The sequence below is a fragment of the Tyto alba genome, unplaced genomic scaffold (assembly GCF_018691265.1).
Source record: "Tyto alba isolate M040663 unplaced genomic scaffold, T.alba_DEE_v4.0 Super-Scaffold_5, whole genome shotgun sequence".
In the NCBI taxonomy this organism is placed as follows: Eukaryota; Metazoa; Chordata; class Aves; order Strigiformes; family Tytonidae; genus Tyto; species Tyto alba.
Window position 1 is genome coordinate 15,904,717 of NW_024881326.1, and position 18,761 is coordinate 15,923,477.

General features: G+C 35.1%; 1 protein-coding gene across 1 annotated transcript in view; it reads right to left on the minus strand.

Annotated features, from left to right (window-relative positions):
- Positions 1 to 9,297: 9,297 nt before the first annotated feature.
- Positions 9,298 to 18,761, minus strand: part of CHM (CHM Rab escort protein) — a 72,021-nt gene continuing 62,557 nt past the window's right edge. Inside the window, exons 14-15 of the mRNA XM_032982755.2 lie at positions 16,706 to 16,872; positions 9,298 to 11,445 (exon numbers count right to left, since the gene is read on the minus strand). Of these exons, the coding sequence (XP_032838646.1) occupies positions 11,239 to 11,445; positions 16,706 to 16,872 (374 nt within the window). The 3' untranslated portion in view covers positions 9,298 to 11,238. The remainder of the gene's footprint in view (positions 11,446 to 16,705; positions 16,873 to 18,761) is intronic.

Below are 18,761 nucleotides of genomic sequence, written 5' to 3' on the forward strand. Positions count from 1 at the left end.
AACTAACAAAACCACCCAGAGCATATAGCAATGGAAGGGAGTTGGAAGTTGAGCAACTCTTAGAAGATTTAAGTAGCTAACAGTGTTAAGAGGAGAAAAGCAAGGAAAAACACCCCAGATACTGCTATTAACTTTAATGAAGCACTCAAAGACCCTGCATCCAAAGAGCCCAACAAGCTGACACACATGGTCACAGCCAAAACTCACTTACCACCTGTACAGTAGTAAGCAAGAGCCTGAGTAACAGCCAGCCATACTTTGAAATCAATGGGTAAGGGTGGAAAAGAATACTTTTTGGTAAAAGGAATTCTGCTTCAGTTGTACTAAATTTCAGTCAATGGCAGGACCTCCAAGACACCAATTCTCTAATTCAATTTTCTGTGCCCTTCAATCTCCCAGTTTAAGGCTTCTTCATACAAGTAACATTCATCCAGTTGGACCTTGAAGCCTATCCTAGGACTGAGAGGGAAGATTTCCAAGAACCGTGTAGGAATAGAGCAAAGAAAGAGCTAAGTAAAGGGGACCGGAGGAAGAATTAATGTATTGGACTAAGTGATACTGAAAAGCTTGTAGCTAGACAACGCTTGAGCAAAACCAGAGGCTAATGGGATTTATTAAGCTCATCCGCTGCCTCTAGGATAGCAGTGCCTAAAGGCTGAAAGTGGTAGCATGGCTCAGCACTCCCTTTGCTCTTCCTCCCAGTACTGTGTTCAAACATCCATTAAAAGAAGACATTAATGAGAAACTAAGGTATCCCTCTTCCCTTATTGGGATTTCTTTCCCCTCTAAGTAAAGAAAAAAACCCAACAGTCAGAAAAACCGACACACATGCAAACCCAGCAATTTGTCAAGCCTTTTGTCATTTTCTTATTCTTCTTCACAGAAAGACTTCTCTTATGGTCCTTTTTGCTCAAAGGCATATGAAAAATAAAATAGAACCACTATGAATAAGGGGGTTTTATTTAGCTGTTTTTTTACAGAATAAACAGTAAGTTAAGAAGTAGTCAAAAAGTAAATGCAGCCTTGCTAGAAAACTGAACAAGCAGAAAACCGGAACACTGTAATCTGATACTATGTAACAGTTCCAGATAAATGTGTTTTGATGATTTTGAGCAATTGCTTTCAAAACAGAATGTGTTGTTGAAAAGGATGCTGTAGAAACATATTTTACATTGAAAGGCTTTGCAAAATTATATAATCTGTAAAAACTGAGAAATTTGGCCTCTGTTTGCTTTCCTTCCGTTCCTCTATTATTGCCTCATTATACAGTTGTTTGTACAATGTTTTGGCAGACATTTACTATTGCATAAATTAAAGTCACTGAATCTAGTTTTGCCTACAGGTCTTTATGAAAACACCAGCAACATTTTTATTTGAATGTCAAAGTTTGTCAACCATTAAACTGATTGATTTTTCATTATGCAATTCAATAGAAGAAGCAATTTCCAGTCTGTATGCAACATTACTCTGAGAAAAATAAGCATCTTTGAAAAATCCTTCCTGCTTATTCTTTAAAGAAACCCCAGACTCTTCACAAAAGAACTGCGTTTTAAGGTTGGCTTCATACATTTTATTAATATAGTAGCAACAGATATAATGCTGTAATTCAATTCAGTGAAACAGAATGAATCCAGCTGTGGTAACCCAAAAATTACAATAATTCTTTAAAAAGTTTTCCAAGTGCCTTTATAAGAAAAAAATATCTATTGATTTCATTAAAGTTTAAGGTCTGAGGTGTGAAGCTACCATAGCATAGCATCCATAACCCCAACCAAACTCAACACCATACAGAAGGCTCCTTCAGAGACGAGTGCAGTACTAACTTCCCTGGAGGAAGACTTTCAGCCCAGCATTGCCGATACGCTGGTGAAGTTCAGAGAACAGTTTTCTTAGCTTGTTTAATTCTTAGTCTTCTCTGCAAAAACACCAAGGGTGACAGCCACAGAAGAGCCTAGAAAGAATTTAAAACTTACCCCATATTCCTTTAAAATTCCACAAAATTCCAAGATTTACATCCAGAGTTGCATTTCATTTTCCCTGCGTAGGATGAGCTGGTGAATGGTAGTTCATCACTTCAGCTCCTGCAGAGCTGAAAACAGTGAATACGGGCTCAATGCTGAGGTGCCATAACAGCACTTTCCACTTAGCAGCGACCATCCTTGGTCAGAGAAGCCATTATTTATTGACTGCAAAGTTTCAAGAGAATCAGTGGCACCCCAAAACCCAGGCCTTTGCTTGTGCATTGCACTGCACCACACATTTGGTTTACTTGTTTATATTTTCTGGAGAAGGAATTGACAAGATAAAGCTTAACTACGTACAAAGAAGGGGGGTTTTTTTCTCTCTCTGGAGTAATTGAGTACATGCTGGACAGAAGAGGCACCATGAAAATAAGGTAGATGGGAGAGGAGCGCCACGTCCCTCAGCAGAGTAGCTGAGGAGCAGGGCGCAGAGCCGTGCAGGCCCTCCTCCCCGGCGCTGCCTGCAGACATCCCTGTTCCCACCGCGCTGCCAAGCCGCGCCAGCCCGGGCCTGCTGCTGGTGCCACAGTCCAGGCCGGAGAGGAGACAGGCCACGCTGTCAGCAGGGGCGGCCTTCAGCCCTGCCTGGTGAGCACCCACCACCAGCCTCACGGGGAAAACACCACAGCTTCCCCGCAAGTGCTCTGAGCCCATGAAGTTACAAACTATTTTATTACCTTTCATCAAATTTTATTCCTGCCACCAAACACACCACATGTATGTAATGGAGTTAGGGAACCAGCAGCACTTACATTTATTTTATTTACCTTCTATTACTTCCCACTTATTATTCAAGTATTATTCATTGGCCTGGCACCATTAAACCATCATGTTTGACTCAAAGATTAAAGAGTTTAGAGCACACAATCAAAAGACCTGTTTAATTAAAGTGGGACACATGACAAGTGTAGAAAGAGAGCCCAACAAGTATGCATAATTCAAGCTGTAAAAAGGTGAATAAGAACATGCACAGTATGTTCACGGTATATATACTGTATTTATAAATTAAGTACAAAAGGACAGAAGATGAAATACTATCCAAAATAGGGCTATAACACAATTTTAGGACTTCCTTGAAGCATACTTCATTCATATTTTTGTGTTTATTAATTTTTGTTACAGGCATCCCACTGCTTTTATTTAAAAACCTTCTTAAAAAAGATCATTTATGCAAATAAGCTATTACAAATGCTTAGAAAAAGACTGTGTAGAAAGAAATCCATAGAATTCATTGTCCACACTAAAGAGATGACACAGAGTACAAAATTCAGCAGTTATTTTGCACTTTATAAACACAAATAAAGCACATATCCATATTTGTGGTAATAAACTGAAAGGTGAGGTGCTGCCTAATTACCTTATTTATAAACAGTACCACAGAATAAAATCTGGATAAGACTCTGATTACTTAAATTCAGTGTCTTAACTCCAAACAGTCTTCAACAAGGACATTTCAAACTTCAGATCTCAGTTTTCTGATATTCTTGCTTAATTCAGTCTTTATTTTCTCTTTCTCAAAGGAAAGGATGTTAGGCTCTATTAAAAAAGTAATAATCAATAATTAAAAAACCCCCCACGTTCAGTGCATGCTGTAGTAGAGTATTTTTCAGATTCACTGGACCGTGGACAATAAAACTGAAAGCTAATGTCAGGTTAGAGGAACTTTATTTGTCATTTAAGAGCACAGTCAAAAGCACTTTACTACAAAAAAATTACGACTTTCATTATGTCTATAAATAGGCAACCTACTGAACTGTCACACAGAATGTTAATGACATTAGCATTAAGTCCTAATTAAACAATGAAGCAAATTGCATTACAATCTGCCAGCAAAATATGCATAATCAGAAAAAGTTTTTTTTTTTTAAATGTGTAATTTTATGTTATTTTTATTAAGCAGTAAACAAAGTTTGTGCTGATTGGTGAAACCTTACTTGCAAAACAAAGAAAATGTCAGAGATGGAAAAATGGCTAACAAAACATCTGCTATCCCAATCTCGTTATAATAGTTATTTGCTTTTTTCCTCAGAAAATCATTTGCACCTCTACTCAAGTATTACTGCTACCCATTTTTACAGTTATCATTAACACTGTTCATTTTCTTTCTCAAATACATATATTACTTTTATATTTTATTGCCGTCTCAAAAGGCTTCAGAAAATATCTGTCACCATTTTACATCTTTTTACTACAACATTAAAGGGAAATGACTCAACCAAGCTCACTAAGGAAACCAGTGCCAAAGACACAAGATATATCCATTTCTCTTGGATCTCAAGCTGATACGTTATCCACTGCTTGTTGTTACTCTTCATTTGAGTACACCTTTGTCCCACCTTTATTACACTTGTGCACATGCTTGCATTTTCAGACATTACTTCAGAGATGACACTGGAATAGGCCATTTAAGAGATTTGATGCAAACCAAATTTTCAAAATGTATACTCTATGCAGTATGAATTTCAAGTGATATCTTAACAGAGATGAATATGTCCTTAAAATGTAACTCAGAGGGCTATTAGCTTTTATCAGGCTCACATTTTCATTTTAGATTCAGACTGAGAGCCTAGAAAGTAATCTAAGGTTTCCTGGCTTAAAACTTCTATAGAAAGAAAATGCAAGCATCATGTACAAGTGTCACCAAAATAAGTTGTTTTACAATGGCTTCCTTAATAACAGATAGCATTTTTGTTGTTTTTCATATAAGCATTTTATTTTTTCTCTTAAAAACGTATGACTTAATAATGAATACACCATTTTAAAACTATTTCAGCATCCAAATATGGAGCAGGAAAATACCACATGACTTAGGTAGTAGGTTGCTCCAAGAGTCATATAGTGGATTCTCTATGAATAATCTATAGTCTAAAAATTATTCACTGAAGGCACACAGCTAGGGATTGCACAAATTTTTGTACAGGAAAAATGGTTAAATTTGCTGGATAATTTATTCGCAACAAAGGACTCAAAACATGACTTGCTTTCATGCTACTGAAAAGCTCCCAGAGCAGAGAAATGTTTTGTTACATTGGTCTGACAGCTGGTCTCTCATGATGATTAAATGGCTTTCCCTTGGGTAAGCTCCAGAAATATGCTTGAGTTTGAAACAGAACAGATTCAGAATTCCACATTGGCTGTGACAAAGTTTCTTATGTATGCAGAGCCTAAAACATCACGCAGGAGTGTTTGGATTTGTATTGGGTTTTATTTATTTATTTTAAGAGGGAAGACAATCTTGTAAGCTATCCCTTTCTAGACTCAAGTTTCCAGTATTATGTCAGCTAGTAATTAAAAACCTTGTTCCTCAGTCTGGATGTTCAACTCAGGTACAGAATACCAGCTTACCAACAAATACCACATTGGTTTTATGGCTTGCGAACTGTACCTCGAGGTTTCAATGAACTGCAGTCTAGCATGATGTTATCCAGATGTTTTACCATTGTGCTAGTATGACTTACTAACTTAAGAGCTTCAGGATTGAGACAGCAATCACTTCCAACAGAAATGCATTTCTTAGTCCAGCTCCATGCTTAAAGCAAAAGAAAAGGAATGAGATAATGCTACCAGTACTCAATTACAAAATAAGCTTCCTGAAGCTGGAGCAGCAAAAAAGCAGCTAAAAAAGTTGAAGAGACATTTGTTAGCCACCAGTGGTGATTGCCATCATGCAATAACAGCTCAGAAGGGAAGCCTCCTCTGTTCGGGTGGACACATGGGAGTGCCCAGAGCCTTTTCCATGTCCCACTTACTGAAGTCTTACCCATACAGAATAGAGGAACAGCACTAAAGCTTTCTCCAGAGATCCAAATGTATTACAAACTATGGGGTGGCACCTGAGAAAGAAGTATGAAAATCTGAAAGTCTGTATCTAAAAATGTGGGTGTTCTGAGATTTCCTAAAAATCAGCATTATCTGTAGTCACAGAACAATCTCCTTGCACCTTGCCTCTTACAGTAATCAAAAATTAGACTGTCACTAAGAAAGTGCTTTAGTTCTACTTGTTGCTTGTATCTTTCTGAGTAAAAGCAAAAAATCTGATAAGTAATAGGAAAAAGTGAAATCAGGTGAAGAAGTATACTACTGAATTCTGTATACTGGCCAGTTATAAAACTTGCAACACTCTCAAAGAAGCTTTTCTCCAGGATTGAGAAGACACCTACATAAAACAGCCACTTTAGCAGCATTGTCTATGCAACCATTGCTTAGTCAAATACATCTGGGTCTTGATATACACTCAGGTTGATACCCTGCATCTTTTTTGTCAATATATGCAAGTAGTATAAAATACAGACTGTTAAAATTGTGACAGGAAGAGCATTTTCTATTACAGTCTTCTCTGATCAGAACTCTCATGCAGTCAAAAACTGCATCTTCCTGATACTTCACTGTCAACTTTCTAAATCTCAAATGTCATTGAGATTTACAGCACTCTTGCCTGGCTCCCCATCCAGATTTTGAAGAACCATTCACTCTTATAAATAGGAACTGGCAGCCTGTAAATAAACATAATGGTGGAATTGCTAATAAGCTCTATTTCCACCAAAATAATTTTTTTGCTAGATAAGAGTTTGACAACATGAATTCCAGATGGCTGGCCATTTCTTACTACTTACCCCTACAGCTGAAAATACCCTTCTACAGTAAATTTTTATCACATTAAAAAAGTTATTCTTGAAATTGTACACACTGAAGTTAAGATTTCCATCTGATTACTGAAGTAATTTTACTACTAAATTGGGTTGCAATAAATGAATATTTTATATGTGTCTCAAACTTCCGGTGCCACAACTACTTCTACATCTTACCAAAGATACTTCGCGTTACTACTTACCTAAGGAATGCAAGCAACTGCCCTGCCACAACTCTCCAACTATTTTTGACAGTTTTGGTAATAGCAGGTAGTTCTAACTTTTGGACTTTCTATAGTGGTTGATTTCTGAAAAAGTTTAAATAATAAACTTTTATGAGTTTATAATTTTGTTATAAGATATATATACACACACAAAGCTAATTAATACTATTTGATTTTTGTTAAGAATTGCATTAATTTCAGTCACAGAATCCTAAAGAAAAATTAAAAATGGCATCAACAGCAGACAACCCACCAGAGTTGTCCGAGCTTATTGATAATTAATGAGTAAAGAGAACATTCATTATGGCAGAAAAGCTAGAAGGGATCTCTGGAGCAGTTTAGAAGGGAACGACTTGCTACTGATACAAAATTGTCAGGTAAGTAAAAACCTAAAATGTACTGGAGAAGATTATATAACAGATCTACAGTATTAACTGACTGAGCAACAAAATACACAACAAAGAATGGATGAACATATCCACAGGTAAACAAAAATCAAAACTCTTACTTGTACTGCAAAGCCCTCAGTGCATGTGCTCAGTACTACTTAATTCAAATGTTATTCCATTCTTGGTTAATTGTTGTGCCTCATTCTGAAAAGCACATCTATATTTTCTCCCCAGAGTCTATAAACTGTTAGAAATTGTGTAGAAATCTCACTTAGAAAAAGGGGAAATAAAAGTGCAAGACTCAGCTGATACCGGAACATGAAGGTTATAACAAATAGCTCCCATTTTATCCTCCCCCTCCCGCTACAACAATCCCACTTTTGCTATTTCCATTTGTTTTTCTGTCTCTCCTTTCTTCTTTCCACCACCCAAGGAAAGTGGGTAGTTCACATGTTTTCCCACTCCAAGCCTGGAGAAGTGTTGAAGAAATTAATTTTATCTTTTCAACAGATGAGATTATGGACTGTAAGTGATCTAGTCTCTTATTGTGTGAAAACAGTATTTTAATACTCTGACTTGTCATTAATCAACACAGTTACTAGCAAACCGTACTTGAAATTAAGCTCTTGCAACTCACATTGCTGATGTTAAAAGATTTGGAGGGAAGAAAGAGAGGGGCCTAAAATACAAGGAGATCCAAAGCAAGAGGAGCCATGCAAGCTCCTGGGTACAGAAAGTGAAATCAATATTAGCTACATAAAAGGAATTGCTAGAGGAACTCTGACAAGATTTGGAAGTATATGGAAAATATAAAATACAATATAAAAGATAAAACCCCTGAAAATTTCCTAAGTCCTCTTCAGATCATTTCAGTGAAATGGCACAAAGCACGTGCTCCATCACATTTGCACACAGGACCTGACAGTGCCTGGACATTTCTGAATCAGCAAGTCTAACATGAAGATCTTTTTTTTCCAGGGGTCAATTTTCCCATTGATGCAAGGAGGATTTACACATGCAAGTCCCATTAACATTAATAGGAGTTACCTACATAAATCCCCCTGCAATGATAGAAGAAAAGACCCCATAGTCTGCAAGGATCTAAGTTCTAATGATTACCTGTCAAATGGCCCTAAGCATCATCATAGCCAGAAAAAGCAGACGTAGCAGCTTCATGGCTGAAAATACTTCCAAAGGAACAGTAACTAATTGCAGTCATACAGCTAAGGCAATACAACAGCAGAAGGGAAAATGGCATAAAGTTGACTGTTTGAATACTAAGGGTTAATCCAATTAACCAACTTAAAAAGAAAGTACTCATTAAAAAATGAATTCAAACATATCAAAGCACTCCTTAAAAAAAAAAGGTGTGAATATTGTATGAGCTCCAAGGTGCTTGAAGGATAATACAGCTACTTGTTTAAAAATTCAATTAACCTTATCTTTCTTTAACTTGATTTATTAATAATCCTACAGATAAATTGCCAGTTTTTAAAAAGTCATGTTATCTTTTGAATACATCCTGTATGACAAGCCTTAAAAACTACTTCAAATAAGCCTAACCCTCACTTTGTATGCTTAAATCATTTAAAGCAAGAACAAAATGCAGTTCAGTGCATGATTTCTGTAAAATAAAAGATCAACAGTCTTACCTACTGCTATTGCAAGTGAGCTATTGGGTACTCAAGTACCATAGGAAAAATATTTTATGTTTCCATTCACTACAGGAACAAGACATGAAAACAGTTTTTAAGCAATCAATGTAGTGTAAAGTCATAGCCTACAACTTGTAGATTATTCCGTTTTATCTAAAATCAAATTTGCAATATTTCCAAACTTTGCTTCATATGAACACAAAGCACTAAGATACTACTATATATAAACTTGCTAACTTATAAAAACATACTGTCACACATGTAAACTTCAGTCTTATTACAGATGTCAACATGATGAAAGTAGTCAACAGAATTATCAGGAAATCTCAGCTAACAAGTGAACTGCTTTTCTTGTGTAATTGAAAGAAAACACAGAAAAATGCACTTGCAAGCAAACCTTTAATTTTCATCAAACGATTTCCTTGTAAACATAAAAGATGAAAAATTACACCGTGATACCTATTATTGAAAGACAAACAGGGACTAGGGTCCTCCACTTAATTCTTTTACACATCTGTAGATTTTAAATACAAATACCATATACTCATGCTTTTCAATACATATAAAAATTACAGCTAAATGAAGAGGCAGTCTGTTTATTACTATATATAAATAATGTCTCAATCACAAGCATCCAAAGATAACTGTTGTTTAACATTAGAAACATTTCGACCACATATTTTTCTGAGGACGCTGGGATTATACACACAATTGTACCTATTCAATAAACAAAGAATATAAACACTAATAAACCTGTTTTTGAAATGCGAATTGGACAATGTATTATGATGCAAATAAAAATGAAGTTAACAGTATCAGTTATGCTGTAAAAAAATAAATAAATTAACCTTTATGGCATGAAGCCATTTTAAAGGCAGGCATGTGCACTGCGAAACTGTACAGAAGCCTGGATGTGTCATGTTCAGGCAGTGCTGAATATTCACTATTCAGGCATTTTTTAGTTTACATACAGTATTTAAGCACTGCTAGAACTATATCTAAGTTCAGGTAGAAGTTTCAACCCTGACTCATCAAAATTCACTGATCTTTGTATTTAGCTGTATTACTGATCTTGGTATACTGTACTGATCTTGGTACTACTGTACTTGGGTATATATTTTAAGGTAAATCTTTAAGTAAATGCTAATTATTTTTCACCATCTGAATATCTGATTTCAAGCATTGTTCAAAAGAAGTGCAAGTTTATCACGGTCATTTACAACAGCTTTCTCATTTTGTAATTTTTCATACAAATCAGGCTTATAAATACTTCAATAAATTTTATTGTATAAATGATTTATGATTTAGCATTACAAAATGCATAATTTACAGTCATCACACTAATTTTCATCCTATTAACCAGAATCAATACAAACCTTTGGAATTATCAGTTGAACCTTCTCCCCACCACAAAAAACCCTCAGTTAATGATCATCTAAGCTCAAGACACCATACTTCAAAAAAACTAACTACTGGATTATTAAAGGCTAAAATGCTGCAATAAATCCAGGGAAACTAGTAACAGCTACGCTCAACTTCTGATTTTAAATTCTGTTGGAAAATCTAGCATTAAGTTTAAATTGTGCTATTTTCCTCACTATAGTAAATTAAGTCACTAAGTGAAAATATATGATCCATTAGATCTTATTAAGAAAATTTTGAACATTAAATAGTTTCATGTGAGGAATACCTACTGGATTATATTTGTTTCTAAATTACAGCATCACTTTCCAAACCATACGAGAGATTTTTCATTATACAAATTATATATGACATTTATTATATATTCTAAAGCCACTCCAGCAGTGTTATTATTACCTTTAAGTTCCATTCATAAAAAAACTTTGAAGGACAGATTGTGAAGCTCACCTTCAACTGTTTAATTAGCACAGATCCAGTGATTTTTAGTAGAACTTTGATATGTTGTATCAGAAAATCAACTTCTGACTGGTGAGCAAACTTTTTTCTTGATTCGTTTCCACTTGTTGCCTGTTTAAAAGATGGAGGATTCCTTCCAAGATGTAAACCAAAACCAAATTCTTTCAACAAATCATGATTTGTATTTTAGCGTTTTAAATTTAAATGCTTTGTTCTATGTTTTTTGTTCAGCTACACACAACCCTGGATCTGATAGACCTATGACTACTTAGAAATGCCTCAGCTATCAGTGAAACTATTTGATAAAGAAAGATTATTCAAGCTATGGAAAGTAAGGCAATCACAAATAATATGGCTATGGGGTTTTTAAACCTCTTTCTTACCCTTCCTCCTTTACATTTTAGTAAGTTCTTCTACTCTTCTACTAAGAAAACAGTGCTAATTCACTCTTCATTATCTTCCTTCTTAACAGCAGTACTACCTCCGTTACTGCCTTCCTTGGTTGTGGACTCAGGTTTTGTCTCTGGTGAATTACTGAATCCAGACTCTTCTGGCACAATCTCATCTTCATCATAAATGATATCTTCTGGATTCGGTGGTGGTGGGCAAAATTCCTCTGCAGGAAACATTTCTTGGAAAATGGTCTCAGCCTATTCAGAAAAGAAGCATAAAAGAAACTTTACCTTGAAATGTAATACCTTGCAGCAATATTTTACAGATATTTAAGATTAACCTCTGTTCTTTCGAATCAATAGTGATTTAATACTTTGACAGTATTGTAAACACATGGGAAATCCATTCCTTCTCGCAGTCCTTGAAAAAGAAAAAACAATTTATCTTTTTACATTGTTCTACTAGGAAAGTCACATCATAGGGCTTTTTAAAAAATGCTAGTCGCATTGTATTGAGAACAATGAAGATGATTTTTGCAAGCTAAATGATCTTTTCCACTATGAAAACATCCCTAGATGCAGTCAGATGCAAAGCATAGAAAGATCTTGCCTCTTTCCAGAGAGAAGAATGCATGTCACTTAACAAGCAAAACCAGGAAATTGTTAATATGGACAATCTACATCATATCTATACATGTTTCCTTCTTAAATTTAAGAATTACAAAAAAAAAAAAAAAAAAATAAAAAAAAAATCTATTTCTGTGTTTCTGAACAGCTCATATGTAGCTCAACTGAGAACTATTCTCATCCAGTGGAATAGTATCATTGAAAATATAAATGTATTTGTATACACGTCTAATTTATTCAAAAAACATGTCTATCATTTCAATGTATTATGTATGTATACCTATGTGCACAAATTGTGCCTTCCTGGAAAGAACTGTATAAGTGACTTTTATTTATATAAAAAGACAGTTACTCTTAAGATGTAGCTCCAGGATTTCATTTACAATGATACTTCTTCATGCCATCGAGGTTTAGAAATTAAGTACACACAAAAAATTGAGGTTTTTTGACCACTGTAATGAAAGATGTGAAAAAGAAATGCGTTCTTGACAACATCAGGGTAGTTGTTATTACTACATACAGAATACAACCTCCAAATCTGGAAGAACCAAAATAATACAGTCTTAGAATTCTTGAGAACCAGTCATTTTATGAAAAAAAAAAAAAAACAAAAAAACAAACAAAACAAACCAAAACCCAAACCAAAACCAAACCAAAGGCAGAAGTCCTTTAAAAACACAAGAATGCAAGATTTGTTAACTAGTGTTAAATAGTTCTACATGTTCTTCTGCGAATAATCTATCTATAAGTTTATCTTAAAAAAAAAAGGTAGAGACACTCAGGAATTTATTTACTGAATCAACATGCACTTCACATTTCCCTGAAGGTTTTCTTTTCCAAGCCCTAAAGCTTCTAAGGCAAATGGATACAACTGATGCAGATCACAGTTACGTTTTGGGTGTCTAAAATGGCAGAGGAATATTGCCTCTCCATTCAGTCTATTCAGTAAACCATGCCCTAAAGACGACCTGTGATAAGAGCTCCCACATAGGCAAGAATGCATTTAATCTTTATATTCATACTGCTACCAGACACTGCACTGAAAAAGCTGACAGTAGGGTCAGTTAATGCCAACTGCAAAGGCTGATTACATGATGTGGATTCCTGGACAAGAGGGAATTGTTTTCAGATTAATACATCATTGAGCATGTACCAAACAGCTTTCTGTGATGAACTTCACTGCTCACCAGCAGTGGATTTGTATCACCAGCACATGGATGTAGGACTCCATCATTAACGACCTGTCTACTCTCAGTTCAATGTAATTTTTTATTCTGCTTCCTAAATTTGACTCTTCCATACCCACTTAAACCTGTTTAAAACTATTCATATTAGTATATGAGACAAATATGCAACAAAATTCTATTTTCTACTTCAAAACCATGGTTTTGTAACTTGAAAACCTTGCCTAGTAAGTCTAGAAGGCAAGAGGGTACAAACATCCTACAAAAATTTTACAAAACTAACTTTCTGAAGGCAAGAGAAAGACTTTATTTCAAGTCTGCACTTGTCCTTGGAACTCCAAAAATATACTTCAACTATTATTACATTTAATAGACTACTGAGGAAAGGTGCCATATTTTGCACTAAATATATGACAAACTAGAGCAGACAAACATTTCCTATGCAGTTCTCAACAACTATTCAGTCTCCAATTAGTCAGCAAACATTGACTCCAAAAATGGTCAAATAATTATGAGGTTGAACATGGAAAGAAATTCTCAGCATGTTATGTAGGACATCATGACATTGATTATAATTGAACAATTTAATGGTATAGAGTGCTTTCAGGTCTGCCAATTTTTCAAGTTAACCTTATCCAGCTGAAGTAATGCAGAATAACCAATAAAAATTTAACAGCTCCTTCATTATAACACTTTGATACTTATTGTAACTAATTTAGTAAATAGTTCCTTCAATACTTAGTAGTTAAGTGTACCAACTTTCAAGTGTGTAAGTTTGAATTAAGCATTAAGAGATAAGCTTGTAAAGCACTTGCCTAAATGATCTAATTTAATAACTGTTTGAAGTTGAATAAAACAATGTTTCATTCCTTGGTGGCACACAGACAAGCTGTATGGGCTTTCACAGCAACTTTTACAGAGAACACTACCAAACTAACAGTAGTTTGAAATAGGACACACCTGAACAACTCTGAAATCCTTCCAGATACAGAAAAAAACCAAACAGGTTAAAGGACAAATACTGGCATGACAACTTTAGTGCTTTCTCTTATGGACATGAAGTTACCTCAGAAATCTGAAATACCTCAGGGAACATACTACTTTAGAAGATAATAATTCATGTCAGGTTGTAGCAGCAAAAAAATAGAAAACTGGAAGCCAGTTGCTTTACTTAATCTATACACACAGAATTTGAAGGAATCATAAATGACACTTTACATTTTATTTAGCTTATCCTCAGGGCAGGTAAATGCAGACATCAAAATTAATTCAGTATTATACTAGGAATTTAACACTAAATTAAAATAAAACAAGAATTAAGTAATTTGTATACTGAGCTGTAGATGGATAATCATCTGTAAAAGTTGTGGTGTCTCGCCTTCTAAATAATGTATCATCAATACAATCAAACAGCATGACACATAGAACTTAGAAATACTACTGTTAATGAAAACATCAATCATGAGAAGTATCATTAAAACAGTAAACACAGAATTGATTAGAGAATTAGATTAGATTTTCCAAGCTATCTAAGACTACTACACACAGTGGCTTTTTGTTTCTTTTTTAAAGTGTTCTCATCCATGAATTTGTAAGTATTTCATGTTTGAAGATTTCCATCCCATTGCTATGAAGATAGAAGTGATTTGGGGGTAGAAGGCACACCAGCTTACAAGTATTTCCCTCCTTCATTTGTCTAGAACGTACCTGCATGCTAGATGGGAAGGGAGTATTCTAACTGTGAGTTCTGCTTTGTCTTTAGCCTTTTCTTCACTTTGTTCTCACATACGCTCCTCACTTCTATTTTCCCTTAAGACTTTTAATTCTAAACATGTGTACACTAAAATATTTTTCACTTTAACTAGTGCCCATTTGTTTCAAAATTTAAAACAGGTTCAAAAAAATGTAGCTTCTATCTACTCGTTCTGAAAGGCAGTATTATAGGCTTTTGATTATTTCTCTTCCCAGATCTGCTTGTTTAACATCGATCTCACTGATGGTCTACAGATTTAACATAAAGGCTTACTAGAACATTTAAATACAGCTTGATCTATAATACCATTATATGAATGGTATGAATGCTAGATAAGGTGACTATCCGAATTAGAAACAGGCTGGGTCTTAAGTGTATTTAAGCTACTTTTGACTTGCACTGTTTTAAATAAGTTAAAAAAATCTCATTTAGAAAAGAACTCATTTACAACTTAAAACTGCTACCATGATAATTGTCTTGCATTATTTTTTGTCTTTACAGTTTTTTATCGTCTTTGGAAGCAAATTATTACCTTGTAAAGCAAAATGAAGGGTACTATTAGCCCTTAATTATACTGTTCTGACCCTGCAGTTCAGGCTATGTCAGCCTTTCCACTTTAAAATCTTATTTTTAAGAGGTTTATGACTTAGTCATAAAAAATCCTACAACTGGTTAGAAGATGGCATGCGCCTTCTCTGAAAATGGCCATTAAAAAACAGTTTTAAAAATGACTAGTGTCAGTTAATCCTACAAAGATGTTTTCACATCAGCTCTGAAAGCACCCTGACACCACAGTGACTGCTGTGGTAGATTTGTCTAAGAATTTATATCTTCCTTATCAAGGTAGATCTCTGAATATAAGAGCAAGAGAAGCATTCCTGTAGCTGTCTTTTGTGGATCAAGTCATAATCTACATATTTGCATGATCTTGTTGTCTTCTGATCAGGAGTAGCGAGGAAGGCACAATGGGCAGTACCTATGAAGTCTCTGTGAATTTCTATGTACCCACCCTTGAAGATCTGGTGTCCCTGCATATTCTGCCTATTGCCAACACAGAAGGTGGCTATTTCACAATCTCTCCATCTACCCAGTTTTGTTTAGGGAGCTTTCACTCTTCACCTCCGATTTCAAAGCAGTAGTTGTTTGTCTTAAATTGAGGACTGGCATGGTATGCCTGCTACTAGGCAAGTTGCAAGTGCTTCTTAGTTCAGGATTCTAGTTAGCAGGAACTAGATATGTAGACACCCAAATATCAAGAAATAAAAATCAGAACTGAGTGTGATTTGGTGTCAAATACTAGCTCAAGTTCACGAATTGAATGACATTCCCCTCAATTCCTTCAGAGACACAATTACAACAGACAGATAGCTTAATGTACCAGATTAGTAACTATGCTGGGTTTTTTTCCCCAATAGGTTTTAGGTTTGTGACTATGTGCTGCAGGCATTAAACCACATTGATGATCTTTCCAACCTGAACTGCAGAAAGGCTTTTCTGAACTTTGATTTGTACTGCTTCTTTACTCCTCCACCTCCTCTTTCAACTTACAAGCAAAAGACTACATATCTGTGAGAGTTATCATATATGTTTCTGAATTATTTGACAGTTTTTCCTTTCCACAGTATTAGAACAAGTAACCGTTCTACCAAAACCATCATCTTCAGGTACTGCTGCCTTCTAGGTTCCCTTCACCTGTTCAGATTAACTACCTGTTACTCCTAATGTTACTATATCAACTGACCTTTTCTCAAGTTTCCGCCATTCTCAGTCCCACTGATACATACTTTGCTCATTACGAAAGATTTTTTGTATGTAAAGCTGTGAAGCTTTATAGCTGTATTAGTGCTAATTACCTAGCATAAAGCAGACTAACCCAGAACAAAAGTAATCTGTACTGGACTTCCTTGGTCTTAAAAATTACAGTTCTGCAATCAAAAAAAGTGATCTGCCCAACCTGTTTGACAGCACAGTCATTTCCTAAAGCAGAGTCGGGTCCAGAACAGACATAAACATTTGAAGGTAAGCCATCGTACAATTTCTTCTCAACGCCTGAAGAATCTCTCATGTTGAAGTAAACTGCCCAGAGGACTCTAGGTTTTTCCAGTTCTTCATTTTCAGTCTCTGAAAAGAAAAAAAGTGTTTCTAGTAACCAATGTTCATGTGTAGTAAGAGAAATATGTAATCTAGAATACTAAAAGTCAATTTATTAACACAGAATTACTGTAATAAAGTATTTTTTTTTATAAAAAGCTAATTAATTTTACTTTCCATTATTTTCTGAGGTACACTTCATATTTTCCTTTTCCTTTACAACCACACATATCTAAATACTTATTCTGTATGCACTATGCCATAAAAGAACCAATTATCACCTAAAAGCACACTACCAAGAAGCTTGGTCTAAATTTAATGCCTTTCCACTTCATGATATCTAGCTTACTCTGGATAAGCTCCATGAGCATATGATGGCCTGAACCTGAAGCTATTGCATTCCATATGCAAAAACATTTTTTTTTTGTACACCTCCCCCCCTCCCCATTTAATAGTTTATCTTTGTATGGGAACTCTTCTCTTAACAGACCTTTGCGTGCTTTAAGATTGAGCATCTTCAAGCCAATCCAAGGAGACTAATGCTCATGGTTTCCATAAAAGAATTTTTAAAGAAAAAATCCACAAAGAATACCTCCCCCCCAAAATTAACTGCAGATAAAGAATTACCAAAATTCAGAAGTACTCTATTTGAGATGTGTGATACGGAGTATACAGAATCTCTAAACTGTGGAAATACTGCTAAATGAAAATAAATTATTCATTTATATTTATCTATGCTTACTGAGGACTTGTACTGTGCTACAACACTCATTATGAATACAAAATGATCATGAACTACACCTTGCTTGTTCATCATCTGTACCTTCTTGCAGGTACTTTGCACATTTATATAACCCCTCTGCACACAGGCACAAAAACCTCTGGGAAGATGAAGGTCACTTTTTAACAGTGCAGAATGCAACGGAGGAATACACAACACAGATTCTTAGCTTAATAGATACTATTTGTTTGGCGTATTTGCTGTCCCCTTTTTGGTATTTCACCTCCTCTGAAATAAATGAAGCTTGTAAAAGACCTTGCGAGATTTACTTCTTTCCAAGAAGAAACTTCTAGATAACAATGGCATTCAAAACAGTATTTTAAAGCAGCTGAATTAGAAAAAAAAAAAAAAGATAAATCTATGCTATTCCTTCAGTATCTTTTTATAACTGTCAAATATTTAAAAAAAAATAGGTGCTAACCATACTGAACAGTTTGAAGTATAAATTAAATTCATCAGCCTGTGAAAGTCTGAGTCTTAATACAGGGCAAGATGCTCTTTAATATATTTAAAAGTTCACATTGCTCATAAAAGTTACTTCTTCCTCATTTAGGCAGGAAAATGAATGGAGTCCTCTTCTCCAGGTGACTTTGCCTCTTTGACCTGCCATGGCCCAGTGCTCACTTTATCTGGTGATTCATTTTCAATAACTCCAACAGTATTTGTTCTGACATTTTAATTAAAATACGACCACTACCTCATCCTGATGATAAAAAGGCCTATGTGTCAGTGAAAACTAGCCTTTCAGTGCCTCAGTGCACCTGAGGACCCCTATGATCACAGAGTTTCTACAGAAGAATTTCAGTCAGGTTCTAAACAATATATCATTTCAAAACTGGATCACTTTAAACATTAAGATTAATGCTAACCCCCCCAAATGATCAGAAGACGCTAAACTGCAAGCTAGTCTTTTTTTCACCAAGTCTTTGAAACACATGGCACTATCTTGAAAACGTTAAGATATATGTTAAATATTAAAAGTTGGAAATTAGCAGGCTTTAAATTAACAAAAATCAGCATGAAAGTGTTTGCAGCTCTCCAATCTAATAAAGCTCTCTATTTACAAACCCTAGTTGTACTTTACATCTGTTTTGTAAAGGCTCTTGCACTACAAACCTAGTAACAAATTCACATCTTT